Source organism: Nilaparvata lugens, chromosome 7 (assembly GCF_014356525.2).
Source record: "Nilaparvata lugens isolate BPH chromosome 7, ASM1435652v1, whole genome shotgun sequence".
Lineage (NCBI taxonomy): Eukaryota > Metazoa > Arthropoda > Insecta > Hemiptera > Delphacidae > Nilaparvata > Nilaparvata lugens.
In genome coordinates, this window is record NC_052510.1 from 41,730,525 (window position 1) to 41,752,857 (window position 22,333).

The 22,333-nt window shown below is 34.5% G+C and overlaps 1 protein-coding gene across 1 annotated transcript in view; it reads left to right on the forward strand.

The window, feature by feature from the left end:
* The window catches only part of LOC111053765 (metabotropic glutamate receptor 1-like), a 264,669-nt gene that overhangs the window by 157,670 nt on the left and 84,666 nt on the right, over positions 1 to 22,333 (forward strand). Inside the window, exon 5 of the mRNA XM_039431937.1 lies at positions 9,800 to 10,046. Coding sequence (XP_039287871.1) covers positions 9,800 to 10,046 — 247 coding nt within the window. The remainder of the gene's footprint in view (positions 1 to 9,799; positions 10,047 to 22,333) is intronic.

Below are 22,333 nucleotides of genomic sequence, written 5' to 3' on the forward strand. Positions count from 1 at the left end.
GAACATATAATGTGAATGATCTTAAATTATTCAAGGAATAGAATTGAGATGACATGAACTATATTCATATGTTATAATACTATACATTGTTGTATACTTATTTTCTTGTTCAATTATAATCATATTATCATCGAATGTTTGTATTATGAATAGAAAAAGTTAGATATTATGATATTATATTCTGTTATATTCTCATTCTCATATATCTGCACTTAGAGTCTTTGAAAGGAAAATCATCCGAAGAATTTTTGGACCAGTTCGGCAAGATGGAACATGGAGAATAAGAAGCAACAGAGAGATAAACAATATCCTCCAAAACCAGGACATAGTTCGTTTCATCAAATCACGAAGAATCAGCTGGCTGGGACACGTATGGAGAATGAGGCAGAACAGACTCCAGAGACAACTGCTTGAGGGTGAAATTTTTCAAGTAAGAAGAAGAGGGAGACCCAGGAGAAGGTGGCTGCAGGATGTCGAAGGAGATCTGAATAGAATGGGGATTCGTGGATGGAGAAGGATGGCGAATGACCGGAACGAGTGGAGGCGATTGACGGAAGAAGCCAAGGCCCACCCAGGGCTGTAGTGCTAAGAAACAAACAACAACATATTCTCATTCTCATGTTATATTCTTGATGAATTATATATTATTATTGAAAGTTTGTAAAAAAAAACAAAAGAGAATTATGTTAAAGATGTCGAAATTATATTGTAAAGAATGTATTGTATGTTTATATAAATAGAATAATTTCTATTAATAACATATGCATGTGAAAATGGATATATCACTTCAAAAAGAAATTTCTCTGAATAAGTAACTTGAATTTTCTATTTCATCAAAATTTTCTATTTGGGAGCAGGGAATATCGTTATGTTGCAATCATATGAATGGTTAATCTGTACATGGCTCATATGATTTAACATCCCAAAATGAAATAGAAAAGAAGAATATGAGGTGATAATTCTATTATGTTTTGATGTTAAAATAAACAAGTAGTTGAAAATAAGACTGGATGAAAAATCTTGTAGAAAAGAGTCTCATTGCAGTTTGCCACCAATTTTTTTCTATTTTTGCTCTCATAACTCTTCTATTTTTTCTCTTTGAAATTATCGTAGGTTATCGTAGGTTTGTCGAGCATTGAATTCTCTTTGAAATGATGTATTATTAATTCACTATTCAAAGTTTTCCTCTCATTGTTATAGCAGCTTCAATGTAGGGGGTGAAAGTTTCATAGCTGCAACAAGTGCTAACTCAGCGGTTCAACACCTTCACCAGAGGGGATAAAGATGCGCACTTTTGCTATGTTCACCTACTAACCAGTCCAAATTTAGCTGCAAAGTCAAAAATAATTGTGTCACTGACACCCCCTGCAAATGTCATGGTCAAACGATCAATTATTGTTACAGCTATGAAACTTTCACCCCCTACATTGAAGCTGCTATAACAATGAGAGGAAAACTTTGAATAGTGAATTATTAATACATCATTTCAAAGAGAATTCAATGCTCGACAAACCTACGATAAGCAACAGTTTTTATGATGCATTGTTGGAGAGGTATAAGCCCTGAAAGAGCAAAACATAGGATAAAAACCTGTTATTTCAACAATAACACACCTTCAAGAGCGAATATATCGGTAACTGTTGGAAATATCACAAAATTCCACAAAACAAAAAGTGAAGAAAATTTTTCAAGCTTCATTTTTGAATAGTTATTTCGGCCGGTTGAACGCATTGTTTTCTAGATATGAGAGTGGACGCAGAACGCTGCAAAATGCAACTTTTAAACCACTCTCATCCCCTTAGCACATGAGTTAGGAATGAGGACTTTTGATATGTTCTCCTCCTAACTAGTCTCAACAGAGATGCAAAGTCAAAAATTTTGTTTAAAAGATTCCCTCCAAATTACTTTGTCAATTGGTCTATTGTTGCAAAAATTGAGATTTCACACTCAACACTAAAGCTGCTATAAAAGGTGTAGGGAAATTCGCAAAAGCGTGAAATTATACATCAAATTGAAGAAAATTTAAACGCCTTCAACTTATGAGCCTTATAAGCTCCTAATCAGCATGGATTTTTCCCGTCGATTTTTAAATAGTTATAAGAGCAAAAATATAAAAAAAAGGTGGCAAACGTGCTTTTTCCAAAAATGTCACACCTTCAAGAGCGGATATCTCGAAAACTAGTGGAGATATAAAAAAAAGTGTGTGATGAATATTGTGGGAAATTATGTAAGCTTTAATTTGCTATATGACAGTCAAGTCCTTAGGATACATAGTTTTTGAGTTTTATGCGAGAAACCAAAAGATGGTACCTTCAAACCACCCCCATCCCCTTAGCACAGCGGGTAGGAGTGGGGACTTTCGATATGTTTACCTCCTAACTACCCTAAACAAAACTGCGGGGTCAAAAATTGTCTTCCCATCTTTTCCCCCTATACCCTTTCTTGAGCATTCATTGCCTGGACTAATTATAATCATTCAAATAACTAAAATAAAATTATAGTTAACTATTATAGAATTTAATTTTGGTACAACGGAAACCAGCTCATTTCATCCAAGTGAGGTGAAAATCAACAAGTTTTCAATCTCAACTGAATCCAATATACGGTAAAAGTGCATTGTTCTCCAATGTAATCTTATCCCTTCTGGATCCCATAATAATTCACTGTATTCAAATAGAAAGCACCCTATGCATGCATATTGGCTTCAGATAAACAATGACTCTCTTCCATACTGTCTCCTCTCCACCGCTCCCACACAATCTTTCTTCCTTCACAGTCTTTCTGTCTCATTTGCAAACAACATTCTTGTTTGTCTCGTGTCACACCAAAGAGATCTGTGCAAATAAATAAACACTTATCTTTGACTTCTTGTCTCTTTCTTTCGTCTTGGGAAGCAATAAAGAAGGTGTGAGCGAGAGGAAAAATTGGCGATGTGTGATAAGAAAAAAAAGAGAACGTGTGAGAGAAAAGAAAAGGGCCAAGAGGAATGCGAGAACTCGTATATAGGCTAAGAGAAAAAGATTGACAGTGAAGATGTTGGTCTGTTATAGGAAACAATGAAACAGACAATGTTTGGGGAGACGAAGTAAAGTATCAGGGCAAGGAGAAAAATGAGAAGTAAGAGAAGAGAACGGAGGAGAAAACCAGAGGAGTACTTGGTGTTGTTCCTCATTGAATTTATTGTTTGGATTGGGAGATTTATACTTGATTTTTTTTCGTTAATGGACTTGAAAGTGGAATTTTTACACGATGAAATTGTACAAGTGAAGAGAGGAGAATTCAATTAAATGATGAAACGGATGGAATCCAGTAAAAACTGCAAAAGAGAAGAAAAAGCCAGCAGGAAAACGAAAAATCTTTGAAGAAAGTTATCACATGAGAAAAGATACATTATACAACTGATAATGAATAATATTTTTATATAATGAAATAGGAATAGTATGATTTACTGTGAGAAAGAATCGAATATCAAGATATCAGACCATATCAAAATATGGATATTGGTAGGAAGTAGTAACAAAGTACCTAAATAAACATTTGAGCATGGAAAAATTACTAGTGGAAAAATTACAATAACAAGGAAGAAGAGAAGAGAAAGAAGGAATGTGCACAATTGAGAAGAACTTTTGAAACTAAACTAAAGAATAAGAGATTGCATATCATATTGTTATGGAAATAATCAAGGAAAGAAGAAGAAGAAGAAGAAGAAGAAGAAGAAGAAGAAGAAGAAGAAGAGAAGAAGAAGAAGAAGAAGAAGAAGAAGAAGAAGAAGAAGAAGAAGAAGAAGAAGAAGAAGAAGGAGAAGAAGGAGAAGAAGGAAAATAATAAGAAGAAAAAATTAAGAAGGAGAAGAGAAAGAAGAACGGATACGAGAAAAAATAGACGAAGAGTGTGATAAGCACGTTTGATAGAGGCGTGATGCAAGCCACTCATATGCCGTGAATTATTGATCACGCATGATAAGAAGCCCCCACCCCACACACGAGTCAAGATGTGAAGTAGCATCATACACTGCACTGTTCAGTGTAAAGCCGCCTTCCATATTCACAACTGCTTTGTGTCAAATTCGAATCTAAAACTTTTTGAGGTGTTCTTTCACAAATGGCAAAAACCGTGCTGTGGCCACACACACGCTGAACAAGTCTGACAGCCGCCAAGGCTTCATCTCCCATTCACTTTGATAGCATGTTACCTCGTATGTTGAGCATGCTATAACATACAAACATGTTCAGCATGTTTGTTACCAGTGTGGTTTAGAAATCGAGAATTTTTGAAATGCTGGATACGTTTTTGTGTTTGATGTTGTGCTTTTTGAAAAGGTCGTTTAAAGCTTCATAGCCATCAATAGCTTCATATAGGCTAATGTGACCAAAATTGCCAAATATAAAGAGACTTGCTTCAATACATTTCAATTGAGATTTCTTCTAGAACACAAATTGAAGAGACAATTAGGGAAGAGGAATGAAAAATTCTGGCCTGTGCCTGTTGTTTAATAATAATTACCAATAATTTGAATGTAACTGGTGATCTGCGAAATTGATCTCACTTCAAATAATCTCAATCTCTCCTATAATCTATATAAATGAAAGCGAAATGGCACTCACTCACCGACTGACTGACTCACTCACTCACTCGCAGAACTAAAGATCTACCGGACCAAAAACGTTCAAATTTGGTAGGTATGTTCAGTTAGCCCTTTAGAGACGCACTAAGAAATCTTTTGGCGATATTTTTACTCTAAGCGTGGTTTTTAAGGGTTTCAAATTCTTTTAGCATGTATATTCTCCTTATTTCAATATCTTAAAATTAGAATTGAAATGTCCATACCATAAGTTAATATAGAACTATAATCTAGAGAGAGTACCTCTTCGAAACAGTTGTTCTGGTAACTAAATTAAAAATTTTGTCTGGTTGGCATTAAGTTGAGTTGACTTTGTTAGGTTGGCACCAAGTTGAAGATTGAAATGCAATTATACAGGACCTCCTAAATACCAATTTATCCAATTAGCCAAAATTAGTATTTTCTTAACTTTTTTGCGTTTCCTCACCTTTTTCAATGATTGATGGATATATATTAGAAAAATTCAGTACACAGGTTTAGCTGAGGTGGAAGAATTTTGTTCGCCAAAGATACACCGATATAGTAACAGGTGTTTTTCGAGATCAAATTGACATAATACGTTCAAATTTGGTACAGAGGTTCCGCCGAGGTCTTCATGCAGGCGAGAGAAGCGAGCCCGCTGATCTCATTTTTGGACAATCCAGTCGGTGGTCCAGAATTCGGTAGAGGTTCCGTTCAGGTCTACATGCAGGCGAGCGAAGCGAGCCCGCTGTTCTCATTTTTGGACGTCATAGATATGATTGGAATAAGAGGAACAACAGGCGTAGCTCAAAAATCAATACTGTTATCCTCACTTTTGATTGCAGAAAATTTCCTTAAAGTAGGGGTCATCATCATTTCAAGTGTACTTCTCAGTCCTGGAATTGCTGGTCAACTAAGAGTCGAACTAATAAGCTGTAAGTTAACGTGAGCTGTGAGGGTTATAAAATCGATCTATTGAATGTTCTATAAATCAAATACAGCACAACCCAAAGTGTCGATTACAATATGGGATTTCAATTAATGCTGTATTTTTATAATCAAAGATCATCATAGTTCCGAACAAATGAGTCAAGATCTACTGATTGTACTTGATCACAGTAACAAACTGGTGGCTCAAACTAGCTATTTTTAACTTCAAATCAATAACTTTGATCTGATAGTGGATTAATTTAAGCTCGAGTTGACTGCTGCTAGGCATACAGACCTTAATGTTTCATGAAAGAAAATGCAATCCTCAAAACCCCTGTTGAAAGTTCTGGCAGAATGTCAACTCACCCATTAAAAGCCATTACATTCTCAATTCAATTCCTTCCATGAACGTTTCCTATCTTTTTAAAACATTCTCACATGCTATTTCTTAAAAGATTAGGCTCACACATGCGCAATCACTTCAATCTCTTATCTCGCTTTACCTCAGTAATTCAGTATTTTCTTCTTCACTCTCTCTCAGTAGCTTAGGATTTGTTTCCACTCTTCTCCAGTAACTCAGGGCGCGGTGGAAGAAAGATAAAAAGTTAATAGGTAGAGATTTTATATATTGAGCCCTTATACGAGCAGCGTTCTTATCCAGGTCATATTATGAGTGCTATCATTTGAGCGTGAATTTGGGTGAATGTGTCATTTCCTTTATGACGTCTAAGCTGGTCTGATGTGTCCTACTGTAATATTCACTGGTAATCTAGCCTTTCATCCCCAGTTACGTGTTCCTTGACAAAAACAGAACTAAATTTTCCTTCTCTTGGACTACCGATGTCAATTTATTCATCACTTGACTCGAATAACAAATCTATGACTATTTTCTGGTAATATATAAAGTTGTTTATATACGTCGGCTACTACTGACAAGAATAAAACAATCTTTTCTATACATACATGCAACGGCTACTTCTTCTAACTACTTTTTCACTGAGGGTGATGTACACATCAACATCAGGCTTGTGCATTAGTAACGAGAAAAAGAGCTTAAATCTTACCTGAACTTGTGCACTGAATTTGAACATTTTTTGACAATAATCACTTCATGAAATAGCTAAGAAAGCGCAGAATAGCGCAGGAAAAACGCTGATTTTGTGTGCATCTCTGGTTCTTTTTCTTTAGTGCGTTTCTTGACGGATAACTGAACATATCTGCCAAATTTTTACGTATTTAGTCAAGTAAATTTTCAGTTGTAATCATGGTGGATAAATAAATGAGTGAATGGATCGGTGCTATTGCGCTTCCATATTAGGATAGATAGATAGATACTTCCAAGAATCTTTATTACCTACCTACTGGTCTGCTATTCATTTAAAAGTAACTTAAAAAAACGATAATAATAATAATATCGTGTGACCTGGCTGACTCAGGTCTGGTGTCAAAGTTTTCAGGTCGCAACTGATCAATTTCAGGGCCTCTGACATGACCTAACGACTGCTTTTTAGGCAGCCGGGACCGACGGCTTAACGAGTCCATCCGAAACACGGGAGTGGTCGTGGTCTATATCTTGCCCGGGCCGGGATTTGAACCTGGGCCTCTGAATCATAAAGCCAGCATCTGATCCACGATAAAATTAGCCTGAACAATTTGGAGAATTTCTCCTTAACTTTCAATTTTGGGCTTGTTGAAGTTAATTTCCTGATCCCACCCGTTTTGTTCCGTCAGGGATAATCATTGTTGAAAATTATTAGAATTCAGAGATGATCATTTCTATGAAGTGTGTTATATGTAGTGGTGTGCTAGTAGACCTATTTGAGAAGTTCTTCCTACCGCAATCCTCAATGAAAGAAAAACAGATCCTGTTGTGAGTATTATGACTTGTAACAAAGTAAGGTGGTCAACATATTACTATTACATGTGATATGGTGTCCACCAAAATTCTTAGAAAAATATTTTTTTTCCTTTAGACACATTTATAAGATATTCAATGATCACCGCTCTATATCAATAGTATGCTTACTGTATTATACTATTATAGTAGTAGTATTTTTTCATTTTCGGAATAAATCTCGAATAGTTAGTGCGTAATAATATTGTCTCTTAAGTATCACCCATTGTATCATATAATATCTGAGAAATCTAAACTATGAATACATCTTTAGAAATTTGGTTCTGGATCCGACTACTCCTCAAAAGTCTTATAATGTAATAACGTTGAAATCTTTAAAACCGGTATCAAACCTCTCATTTCATACTCATTCACTATTCCAACTACTCACACTATCTTCATCGCTCTCACAAATCGTTGAAATCGCATTTCTCCAACTCTCTTTCACACCGCAATAACTCCACAGCAATAAATTATTACCAGATGTCTCGAAATAAAATGCGAGCGTTAAGCACGAATATTTTCAACCGCATGTTGAAAAGTTGTGGCGGTCTTGTTTCAGCGACACTTTTTCAAGCAATAAACGTTTTCAAAATTACACTGATCACCGATTAATATGCGACCAATATTGTCCATTGATTATCAATTCACAAGTTGGGAAGTCGTAAATTCTGTTCAATTGGTTGTGAAATGGATTTTTTCAATTTCATAGTCAGGTTTGGATATTTCCTGTGGTTTCTAAATAGGATGTTTGATATATGGAATTGATAGAGATGGGTTATTGTATAATTTTTGTAAGTGAGCAGATTATCTCACATTCAGAATTCAATAAACCAATAACTGTTCTATCAATGATTGTTTCATAGTTTTGGATTGACGGGGATTATTTCACACGATTGCTCCAATATTGTACTTCTCCATGAATCTTGAAATGGATCATTTGAAGCACAGAATGCAATAGCATAGGATAAGGCAATATTGGTCAAATATGAGTTTGGAAACAAGTACAGAGCTATCAGAACTTTTTCTTCTTCCTTTTCTCTCCAACTCGTCTTATCTTCCTTACTTTTCGTCTCTTGTTCATTTCTCTAATCTCTTCTCATCCTTCTCTCCTATTATTCTCCGATATTCGAAAATCTAATGTTTCTCGGCCGAAAGTTCACTTAGAAGAGACATGGTATGGAAAGTGATATTGGGTATTGGGCATCCTGAACGATATTGGCAAATAGCTATTGCCCTATGCTATTGCGGACCATTCAGGCTAGCTGAGCTTGAGCATTCCGTTTTCTATTGAATAGGATTGAATCGCCAAGTAAGGACTTGGAATATTCCATGAGCTCGTATCGTTGATATGATTATAATAATATTTTCATACAATATTAAACGGTTTGACTGATTTCAAGAGCTGGATGATCAATGAGATCATCTTCAGAGTCCTCAAACAAATAATATTATTGCATTCCACTTTCATACTCCATTCTGATAGATCACTCTTATAATTTCAAATTGAGAATTTGTTTCATTCGCTGTTCTGACTGTGAATATTTGAAAATGTGGCACATGTGGTACATAACCTGTAGTGTGATTGTGTTGTGAATGAGTCAGTGAGAATGATAGGACGGTACACTTCACAATACTATATTCTTTTTCCACCGGCTTCCGTAGTAGATAGCTGTGATTCAATTATCACAATCACTGTGTATATCTAATAATTCATGGAATGTTGGTTCTTGTTAAGGGTGATCAATAATATCCTAAATATATTTCATCCAATAAGCAGTATATCCTTACATGATTCAATAATAATTGATATTGAGTTATTATTCCAGTATTCCTTTTATAGTCTATGAATGACTATTTGGCAACGATGCGGAGTTGGAGAAGGATATACCTATATATTTGTCCAATGACAGACAAGGACAGCAAATCAATGTTAATGAGGTGTTGAATCTCACTAGGCCTATTACGAATTTTGTATGATGTATTGATCAAAAGAGGAACAGTTTTTGGAACAGTTCAAGCCTGTTTTCAATTTTAAAAGTTATTATTGTACATTATAAAATCATTCCATTGTAATTTGAATATCTACTGGATTGAACAACACCATCTTGATTTGAGTCTTCTCTTGTTTTTAACCCTTGTATCTCTCGTTTTCAAGCACAATTTCTTTGTTTCTCGTCATAAAAGTGCTTGTCAGTGACAAGCAAGCTTTCAACGAGCTTGTTCCGTGTGCCAACCTATGCTTAGCTGGAGAAAACCAGTTTTGCATTGAGTATACTTCAGCTGAAGAAAACAGTTCGCTAAGCATACTGAGTAGTTTTGCATTGAGTATACTTCATCGAATTATTCAAATTACTATAGATTCAAACACTTCTTTCTGCAATTTTCCGCAGAAAACTATGGCCAAAGCGGTATGCAAGCTTTCAAGGAGCTGGCCCTGCGGGCGAACGTATGCATAGCCAAAGAGGACAGTGTGCTGAGCAACGCAGATGACGAGGTGTTTGACAGTGTGTTGCGCAAGTTGAACGAGGACAGGAACGCTCGTGTGGTGGTGTGCTTCTGCGAGGGAATGACTGTGAGAGGACTGCTGGCTGCCACGAGGAGGCTCAACCTCACGGGCAGGTTCCTGTTGTTGGGCAGGTAAGGCTACTCACCTTCTAACAGTACGTTCGCTTTTCAGTGAGTTGCTCTTCAATATCACTGTTTTTAAATAGATTGATACGTCTACTGAGACGTATACTGACAATAGTATTCAAATCTATCAGAGTTTTTATATTTTCCATAGAAGTGTGTAACTTTAAGAATGATCTATTTCAATTACATTGCCATTTATAATTATATCAGTGGAGGTAATTATCCTGCTGCAATTTGCTGTTCTGCTGTAATGCCAACAATACAACAGCAGAATATTGAGAATTTCCACTCATGATTATTTCTTCGAGTCATGGACTCAAATTAATCGAGGACTTGAATAAATGGATCCAGGAGTTTGAAGGAGTAGAAGATAGACTCAGAAAGACGATTTAGACCCGAGCGCTTTTTTTAGTCCTGAACTCTGTAAGTCCAGAACTTATAAATCCCGAGCTCAGAAACTGGCCCATAATATTCAATAATTTGAACTCAATAGTGCTATGCAGGTCTCATAAGTACTGAGTAGTCTGAACCTGTGCTATGCTAAATACATGTTGTTGTCTCGCAGTGCTGAATGGTTTCATGTATTCACATTTTTATTGTGAAACCCTGCAAAACATTACAGAGCCTTTTACAGTCAATCCAAAGAATTGTTTCTGATGTACACATCACGACAAAATTATTATACTTCTCCATTTATTTTTTCAAATGAAATAATACAGTATTTCAGTATTATATTTAGAATTATCTCTTTGTAAAGAATAATATCATTCAATATATAAGTCCTGTTCCTACTCCATCTCGAACGTTATCTGTATCTGGCAAAATACATTTTGGATAAAGGATTAATAAAGAATCAATAAAAAGAGAAATCATACATACTTCCTCATCCATTTCGATATTTTGTTCATAGTCGAAGCTGAAAAATGTCATTCACTTGCTACTTGTCTGCTGAGGATTTGAGTGAATACATTCATGCTGTGAATATTTCTAGCCCTGAGGTCTGGAAATAGTTGATGGACTGACTTGTAGATGGTGATATTATTTAGTTGGTATACAGGCACCGAGATACCTGTATAGCATAGTGGGCCGGACAGCTACAGGAACTGGGGAGACCTGTATCAAAGCACACGCGTACAAGCCTATTTTTCGCAGCCGCACTCAACGTGCTCATGAATAATCTTTTAGAAACATGAATTCATCCTGATAGAATGAAATTTCACATAAAAAAATTTCTAAGCTTTCCTGGGTGTGGGAGAAGGGAGAATTGTCACCATGATAAACCCCCTCCCCTCTGGAGCCGCCACTGTCAAAACTCTACTTTCTTGTTGTTGACTAGCGATCCATGGAACGCTAACATAGAGAAGGACTAGCACAGTCATAATTATACATGGATCTTTATCAATTCATAATCGTTTCCCTCCCCACTTCCCTTGCAAGGGTTTGAGTAATATTTCCGCATATCCACTGAAATTTACCTATTTTGTCCTCTACATCCAGATCGTCCTTGAAGTTGATATGTTACAGTCCAGGTACTTGAAATTTGACACCTGTTCCTGCATTCAATTATCTACAACAATCTTGGATCTGATAGAATTCTTAGTCATATTTTATAGTAACATTAGAAATACCCTGACTGCATATTTAGATTCTTATAAGCTAGTCTCAGCTCAGCATTCAACATGGCATGCTTTGATGTGGATTCAATAGCATTGTTTTGTTGTAAAATAATTGAAATAACAAGATCTGCAAAGACCATATTGATTATTCATAGACCCACTGATAACATTATTCTATCCAATAGGTTGAGTTTTGGCACTTCTCAACTTCAAGATAAATTCACTTGGGAACAACACTGTCACACCTCCTGTAAATGAAAAATATACCTTGCTATTTCACAGTATCACCTTCTTAATTATTATAGTCACTGTCTTGGTATGTGAGTTAACGTTATTCATTAAGAATAATATTCTCTACTCCACAACAATACTTCCTCCAACCAGCTCTGTTCCTTTTTATTCTTGCCAAGTTTTTTTTCTGAAACTCATTTCTTCTCCAAGCATGAGAAAGCTAAGTTCGATACTCAATTTTCCTTCGAGTGAGGTTGAAGGTTTCATTGTGTTGTGATGCTGACATTAATCTTCTATAAATTACAGCTTGATGGAACATGAACTTCAAGATTGCTTTAGTGTTCTTTGTCAAACTAGAAAAAGTTCAATCACGGGGCAAAATTGAGCGTAATATCATAAAAGATAATACTAATTTTGATCTGTTTAATTCACGGCTCATACACGTGGTGTGGAAGAGAAGGAATAGGATAATGGTTCTTTTCTTTTCCTAACAAAAATAAAATAGTATTATTCAAAGTAGTTCTTCAGTGATGGAATGATTAAGGTTGGCTTATTGTCTCTTACTATTGGAATAATAAATCAATGTCATGTTGAAGTAAACTCCAAATTATGTTTTTCGATGTTATCAAGGTCATGTTGGAGAAAACTCCAAATTATGTTTTTCGATGTTATCAAATTTTAACACGTTTGCTGCCGGAGGAAATCAAGTGAACATTCACGAGACCATTTTCACAAGAAAAAACTGCTGATGGCCGCAAAATTGCAAATACACATTACGACAAACGAATTCCAGGAGCAGACTATGAAATAATCCAGATTCCATTTTTGAATCCTTTATTTTATTCACAATGACACTTCAAGAGAAGAACAACAGGCTCCAGCCCAAATCTGTTATTTTTTATTTTTGTATTTAGACGTTTGTGGTACATTCATTAATTATTATTACATACATTGAATAAATACTGACTTCACTCAGTTCTCTTATATCTCTCTTATTCCATGGCCCTTCATCACTTCTCCCATCCATACTTCTATAGTCCTCTCTCATTTTCCTTTTTCTTATGACATGCCGCTTTTCCCACAATTGTGACATCCCACTTCAAAGCTGGCAGCTTTCCTGCTCTCCAACTCTCTTCTTTCAAGTGACTTTTCTCTACACAAACTTCTTCTAAGAATATAAAGGAGAAGAGGAAGAAGAAGAGGGGAAAATCGAGTGGGAGGAGGAGAATAATCATAATTCGGACGTCAAGATCTTAAGAAGGTTGATAGAAGGTAGAGAATAATAAAATGCTGAGAGATAATGAGTTTGATGATGAGAAGAAGGAGAGGCGAATGAGTAGGCTATTGTTAGAATAAGGTTAAGTTTAAGAAATATTCTCAAAAGGGAAATAGGGAAGAGGACAAGGAGTTAAATGAGAAGAAGGCCGAGATAAAGATAGGAAGATGATAAAGAATGCTGAGGGAAGTATAGGTGAAAATAGAAGTGGAGAGAGGAAAAATATGGAGAGGAAGATTGATGAGTTGAGAACTGGAGAAGGAGAAGAAATATTGGGAAGATGGAAGATCAATCCGTTATGAGCAGTATCAGGATAGATCGAAACTATATGGAGAGAATAAAAAATGTTGGAAAGATTAAAAAACGAATATAAAAAGTAATAAAACAAAATGAGGAGGAGATGAGTGAGATAAAAAAAGGTGAAAAAGATCGCAGCCTGCTACTGAGTACCTATACAAGCAACAGTTCTCACAGTTCTTCCTTTCACTGAAATTCTTCACCGAAAGTTGAATGGAGGGATCGGTGAGAATAGCTTGATAGGAAAGGTTAGAAGGAGGAAAATGAGCGTGCCGAGGGTGAAAAGTGGGTGAAAGAAGAGAGGTCTGTAGAAAGCGGTAAAAGTTGCTCCATTGTACGTTGCAGCATGTCAATGATAGGCTGCCTACTATACTATAGTGAGATTCTCTTCAATCTGCCATCATTGATTGTATAGGGAGCATTGATGTCATTCATATGAGGAATGCTGATAGTTTCAATTGAATCTCACCCATAGGGTTCTTCACTCTTGAATGGAGTCAAAGCAAACGGCAGAAAAAGTGATGCTGTATTCGGTGTGTCAAGCTCCGTATACTACTATTGATTTTATTCAACTTGAACGTCAGATAAAATTGAAAGACATCTGGATTAGGACATGAGCAACAACGTTCAAAATGGATGAATGGCTTTTGGAAAGAGCTCTTATGGAATTTGAATAACTATCATATTGCTAACTACTCGTATCTTGTATAAGAAAATATGGCTTTACACGGTTGTCATTTATATGTGCGATTTCTCAAATGTGGGAGTATTTCAAATATTCGTTATTTCTGTTCATTATCTGGAATCATCAAAACGTTTCAAACAATATTAACATACTGTCATTTAAAAAACTGAAACCTAACCTCCCCCACATTCCTTTCAACTGTACCTTCCAAGCTTAATTTATTTAACAGAGTCTTATAAGTTATTTCTATACGCTAGACAATTTGAAATCTTGCAGATCTGAGGCGCTCCTCTCTACACTGAAAGCTGGAAGTTTCAAAAATTATATTTCATCGTCTACAAATATTTGAAAAAATCTATTGTATTTTCTTCCATTATGATAATTAAAAAATTTGATAACAGAAGAGCATTCTCCAATTTTTTAAAGATCTTCCAGGTAGAATAAATCATGATTATTATAATCGGGAATCTGATTTCAGTAGGTGTCAAATACCCGTAGAATTCGATCTGAAAAACATAACCAGGCTAACGACTGTAGAAACATTCAAATGAAAAATGATTCAATGATTTACGATTCCAGTGGCTATGGAAATTTTTTGGTTGAGCGTGTTGCCTATCGAAATCAGAAACTTAATTAATAATGAAGGATACTATGAACAGTACAGCTCCTGAGGATAAAAAGGTGGTCACCTAAGGACGCCCTTAGGTGAAAGCTGTTTGTTAAGCGGGTTGCCTACTCATTTCCGTTTTCATACAAGTTAATTGCATTCATTCTATTTTATTAATTTTTTTTGCTGGGTGTAATTGTAATTGCTGAGCTCTAGGATTGTGCGAGGGTAATGAGGCGGATGATATTGGATCTACAGTTTTAGATGGGTTTCGAACCACAAGAAAGCGATTTTACAACTCATTTATAGGTTCAATAATTATCGATTTAGGAGTTAATAATAGGAATTTGAATAGGTACTTGATGAAGTGATCATAGTTCTTAATGAATAGTGCTCTTGTTTCTGAATGAATTTCTTGGATGTTCTAGTATTACTTCTTACACCAAGGAATGAGTCCAAATGCTTTGTCAATATAATAATAATATTCTTATCTATTCTTATTCAATAATAGTAAAAGATAGTTTTCATCAAATTTATGGGAGCTGAATAAGAGTATTGAAAATATTCTCTCATGTAACATTATCCAAGAGACTCATCAGAAGAAGTGAGAGGTTTGTAGAATAATTAGTTGGTGAGATAATTATTATTGAATCGTATTTTTCCAACTTGATATGGAATATTACTATTTTTTATTTCTCCGTTATAGAATGAAGAGGGACTTGATATTACAATTCAATGAAATTTTCTTACAACTCCATATCGGAACACTCTGTGATTGGAAAACTGGACAAAACTGTTCAAATCATCTTTTCTAGATGGAATAATTATCGTAAGTATTCGAAGAACTGTTCAGGATTCCTCGCTCATTCATCTCAATCAATAATTTTTTTTCTCTCTCCGCTCCCACACCTAATATTGAGGAGTTTTTGCCTCAAACTTGAGCCAATCAGATGAGATTAGATTTCTTTATTCATGTATGTCACAATATTTACTGTGAACAATATATATATATTCACTTCACAATATATACACTGTGACGGCCTTGCTCCAGGGAGGGCATGGACCACACAAAAAATTGATAAATGTATGAAAGTTCTCACTTTTATGGGCACATGAATATATGCCCCTCTGTGTGATATCAGAACTGAGAATTTTTTTAATTGGTCGAGAAATTTGTAGGTTATCCCAGATATGGGATTGGAATATTTCAATTATTATAATGAGCTTGAATAAAGCAATCTTAAAACTATTACCTGTTTGTTGTTCTGATAAAGAGCCAATGCAACCTGAACAAAGATATAGATCACAAATCCATGTATGATTGTGTCTCTCACCGCTATCAGAATTAATTATGAGTACTTTATTAAATAAATATGATTTCTGAAAAGAGGTTCGAGTGCAGAATCTAATCCTATCAGTGCTGGGTTACATTGACTTAAATCCTGCAAAATGCCGCATACACTATTTAATTTAGTCTTGAAATTACGAGCTGGGCTACCGACAGTGACCAATGTAAAAGCAAATGTGAGCAGAATTATATTGATTAATTTCACAGTGATCCACTGATACATTAGCAACCATCTACAACTTTCCACTCTATTAATTTCCCGACTTGTTACACTGACCATATGAGGTGTACCAAAATACTAATGGTAACGTGTCAAATACGATATTAACGTTTTCAGAAAGGAAACGAACTGGAAGATATGCTCAGTTATTTCAATATATTGTGAAAATACAAGATCTGCGACAATTTTCAAGATAAGCAGATAATAATTTATAATTTTCAAGTGACTAGTGATGATCTGTATAACGTGTTCTGGTTTAACAATACCAGACATGTACAATTCACAATTTAATAATTATTCATGAATCAGAAATAATTACAGGGTTGTGTGTTCTGCTTTGGAATAGCTTGATCGATAGACAGATTATTATAAATTAATTTAATTTAATATTGATTATTATAATGCACATTAACGTCGAATGTTCCCTGATTGCAATCTGGTCATGACCATTGATTCTCTCTAGAATTTATATCGCTGATAAATCGTAGATGGGGCCCCAATTTATTTACTAGAAGAATAACTCACGCGATTCTGTTTTCATTTTTCCTTGGTTCGCAAATAATTATTCTTCTGCCATGTGCTGGATTTTCTGGCCTCCAAGTAGAACGGGTTGCTGGTATATTACTCGGCGATTCATGTAGATTCAATCGGGTATTGTACGTTAATGATTATTTTACTTTTCAATATGTATCAGAGACTGAGGTTGTGGAGGCGATCGAGAGTCTTAGAGGTGCATCTGGGCCTGGTCATGATGGCATTACTGTATCTGTTTTAAAATCTGTTAAAAGTATTGTTGCCTCTCCACTCAAACACATTATTAATGTAAGTTTTGAACAAGGTATTTTTCCAGATTCTTTTAAAACAACTGTAGTAAAACCAATATTCAAATCACAAGACAAAAGGAAAATTACCAACTATAGACCTATAAGTTTACTTTCGAATTTGGCTAAAATAATTGAAAAATGTGTAAAGACAGCTACATGAATTTTTGGAAGTGAATAATATTCTGTCAAAAAATCAATTTGGTTTTAGAGAGGGGATGGGAACACAGGAAGCAATTGCTGCTTTTGTTCAAGAAACAATCTTAAACTTGGATGTAGGTAGGAGACAAATAGCTATTTTTCTTGATCTTGCAAAAGCCTTTGATACAGTTTGCCATGATCGTCTACTTGATTGTCTCCGTAGCCTTGGTCTTGATGATGTGGCACTGGGATGGTTTTGCAGTTATTTAAAGAATAGGCAACAATGTGTTAGAGTCAATAACACTGTTAGTGAATATAAATCTGTTGAAATGGGAATCCCGCAGGGAACAGTGATTGGACCTTGCCTCTTCCTGATCTTTATTAATGACTTTTGTAACCTTAATTTAATCAATGGGTAAATATTGTCATTTGCAGACGATGCAGTTTTAATTTTTCATGAAGAAAACTGGGCTAGCACATATGACTCAGCTGCTAGGGGACTGGGAGAAGTAAAAAAATGGCTTGATAGAAGAAAACTGACTCTGAATTTGTCCAAAACAAAATACATCTCTTTTTCCTTGAATATACAGAATCAGCCAGTTAATATGTCACTTGTTTTGCATTCTCCAAATTGTCTTAGTCATGTAGATTTAGGGTGTTCAGTTAATTGTAATAAAATAGAGAAGGTTAGCAGTATCAGATATCTTGGAGTAATGGTGATCAGCATTTAAAGTGGGATGTACATTTGTCGCAGCTTACTACACGATCTAGAAAACTTATTTATTTATTTGTGAAATTACGTTCTGTTTTGCCTATGAAAGTCATGAAGATAGTGTATTATGCACTGGCACAGTCATTGCTCCAATATGGTATTGTGGGTTGGGGTGGTGCATATACAAATGTTCTAAAACCAGTAAAAACAATACAAAATTTAATATTAAAAATTATTCTGAAAAAGAATAGAATGTATTCAACAAGATTGGCTTTTTTGGAATTTTCAGTTCTACCGATTAGACAGATATACCTGAAACACATCATATTATATTATAAGAAGCTATCACTTTTTCATTTCATTAATAGAACGGATTTTGCTATTACAAGACGGGAGGAGTCAGGTCTGGTTACTGTTCCTAGATTATTGACTACTGCTGGTCAGCGTAGCTTCATAAATTTATCTCCATTATTTTTTTAATATTCTTCCAAGTAATTTGAGAGGTTTACTCGCCCAAAAAAACTTTGGACTACATTTGAAAAAGTATCTGGTTAGCTCTCATGGCTGGGATAGTGCCGAGAATTTCTGGATTACATTAGTATAGTAATTATTCCAATTGAATAGATTTCATTTTGTACCACATCTTATATCATGTTATACACTGGGCTAGGCAATATCAGGTCATTATTATAATTTATTATAATTTACAAATTTTGTTGCATTCTAACACATATTGTATGTAAATATATTGATCTATTATAGCATCACTGATTTATCTTGTTTATTGAAAGGATTTGATTAGTTGTTAATGTATATACTGTAATGTTAATTAATAATAAGTAAGTAGTCAAAGTACGGCTGCTCCTCCCCCAAGCTCGAGCTTGCTCTTTTGGGGAAGTAGTTCCTTATGTTTATTTGTATTTCCTATTGATTCATTTTGTTGTTATATTTCTAAATTGTGAATTATTGTAATGCTTTTTCAAGGAATAAATAAATAAATAAAAATAAAAAAAAATAAAAATGATTATTTTTACAAATCAAAGGAACTTTACAATTAAAATCAAATTGAGAAATAAACAATTAAAAAACAATTTACGTAAAATTTTTCAACAAAAATGCAAGTTTGCTAGAAACGTGTGACTAGGGCAAGGTCAGTGCTAGAGAAGAAGTCTTCTTCCACGAATTGAGCTTACAATTCTTTGAATCTCTCTGTTTCTAATTTGCATAAGACAATTGCAAGAGTTGTAGCTGAGTAACGTAGTGCACACGTCATATTTTTATGAAAAATATTTCCTTTGTTTACATTCAATTCCCTGACTTACAAGACAGATAAATACATTGAAACATGAATATAATTCAATTCCAACAGTGTAGGTGAATTATAATGATAGATAAATAACAGAGATCTCGACATTCTGTGTTGCATCTCAACAATTCAAATTTTGGTATCCCTTTCTTTGTCCTCTGATTGGTTGTTCATGCAAAGAGGAATAAATCTAGCAAGATCGCTCCTATTTAATATTTATTTGTTGATAATCCAAACAATAAATGTAATTAAATTGAATAATACCGTTCGTCAATGTAGACTTACATACAAAGAGTATTTTGTAGCTTTTTTGTTGTTACTGTACATCAATGTAATATATCTTTTTCATAATTTGTTTTTCAAGAATTAACTCATTTATTGTGCTAATAATTTCGATTAACTTATTATTTTAGATTCCTTTTTCCTTCTCTACACAATGACGAAAAATAATAATTCACGAATAATGGCATGCTATCACATTATAATTATTATATAATACGCAGGCTTGATTGATCTCAACTCTATACTAGTGTTCTAAGCATTCAAACGTTTTAGGTTAAGTTTACCACAACATTTCCTTAACCTATAAATGCGATTTTAATATAATAATTCCATAATTAATAGGATGAATAATATAATAAGTAATATGATTTCTCAATTGATTCACTGGAAGAGACTGATTCAATCTGATATTGCTATCAGTAACGGTAACGTTGATAGTTATTTCATTTCGAGATGGTTTGCTGCTTCTGCCTTGATTTATCATAATATGATTTTAAAATCTAGTTTTTGAAGTAGCCAAGATGAAGGATCGTCACAACACTAATTTACATTAAATGAGGGTAATGCTAATTATTCAACGAATTATACAAAATATGAAAAATTAATCAATGAGATCAAATATTAAATTCAATTACAATAACAATAATATATGATTGTGAGTTTATGAATCGGCGGTGTTTTATCAAATAATTGTTGATTCTCTAAGAAAGATATAGATAATAATATCCTCCCCATCAAGACACGACCGGGTTGTAATGGAATAGAGCTCTTTGGAATATTATAACATGTGAATATGTTATTATTTGAATCTAGAATTATGGGATGAATGAATAAGATGAATGATATTAGAATGAGTGATAGGGAGTACAATATTGCATTGATGAATCGAAATAGATGAATGAAACAAATGTTATGAGGTGGGATGAAATTAAGAGTTTAGGAATTGAGTAATACTGACGATATACAATACTAAATTCAACAGGTTACATTTCGATATACAATAGCAAATTCCAACAGGTAATCCATTAGATCTGGACAGAGATATTTCAAGGAACATGGACTCTGGTCTAGCAGAGTATACTGGCTCAGATGTGAGTAATATGTTAGTTTCTATATACCGTCTTTGACATACACTGCTACGCCCCCACAAGCTTTATTCAACCTATCATTACGGAGAAGATTATATCCAGGCAGGGCAACTTGGTTGGATGGAATGCTAGGTTTCAAGAATGATTCCGAAATACCTATTATACTGAAGTCCTGAAAACGGAAGATTGCTCTGAGTTCGTCGATGTGACAACTTTGAACTTTGAACTTTTTGAACTTTATTTTTCCAAAAAAACATTACAAACAAAGAAAACGAAAAAACAATAAGGGTACTTACTTATTGAATTAGCAAGTTGATGCTAAATGTAGCTATATATTTATAGTTTATTAATAAGAAAGTAACATTGCTGCTAGAATAAATATAATGTCTATTATAAATAATTACGGGTAATATTTGAGGAAAAATGATACCTGCATAGGTTTAAAACCTGTGCGCAGGTAGGTTATTAAAAAAGATCAAACAAAGACACAAAGAAAATTACAAACGAGTTGATAATTATAACTAACGTAGATAGTATAATTATAACTAACGTACCTAAAAAAATAAAAGTGGAAACTTTCCAGAGATGAGGTGAAAGAGATTATAATTATAAAGAAGAAAGCAAGATTATAAATAGAACAAGTATTAGACTAATTGAACAACAACTGAGGGACTGGACATTAAGATGAGCGGTCTTGAAAAGTTTATTGTGAGGCTGAAGATTATCTGATAACAAGGCACCCACGTTAATGTTAGACTTATCAACATAGTCGTTCAAATTGCTATGAATTGAGAGCAAGCGAGCTACTTCATCATTGGTGCTTAGCATTGTTGGTGAAGCAGACCAAAATTAGTCGGAGCAGAGGGCAGAGCATGACAGAAAGGATGAAGTTTAAAAATGAATAAAAACTTAAATTAAATCTAGGTGACTTGGAAGTCATTGTCCATTTAATGAGCGAGTGCATAATGCATCGTCAGTTCGACTCTTGTCAAAATTCACTAAAAATAATTACATAGTTCGATTGACCTTATTTACAAAACGGCGATGATCAAAAGGGTGATCCTAGTCCGTACAGAAGTTTGATGCAACCTCTTAATAGGGAATAGGGATATTGGGAATGTCACGGTGATGTGTAGTGTTGGAGAAATCAGCAAGAACCCAGAGGTTTCTCCTGTAACAACAAAGAAAGAGAGCAGAGACAACAGAAACAACAGGTTTTGCTCCATTATTGGAAGAAAAGACGTCGATGTCGTCAAAGAAATATATAAATATAAATATTAATACAATATAAACATAGTGGTACCAACAACACTAACGCCCCACTTCACCCATTATTGGTTGATTGAGAGTTATCAGTTGCTTTTGTTTTGTGTACCAGTTGTTTTCTGGTGAGGGAGAAGAACAAAATATATCAGACTAATTAACTGAGCTTGATGAGGATAAACTATAATACAGCGACATGTACATGATTGAAATTAATCACTTCAGAAGCTCTTGAGTTAAAGGAAGAGAAGAAATGAACTGTTACAAGAAATGGCTGAAACAGAAGAATGAATCATATTTCATCACTGGTTCAATAAACGGTGGGATAGTTCTGTGTTGATCATTCATGAATGAGGATCGGATACATGAATAACTGTTTTCGTAGAATACCGAACTTGAT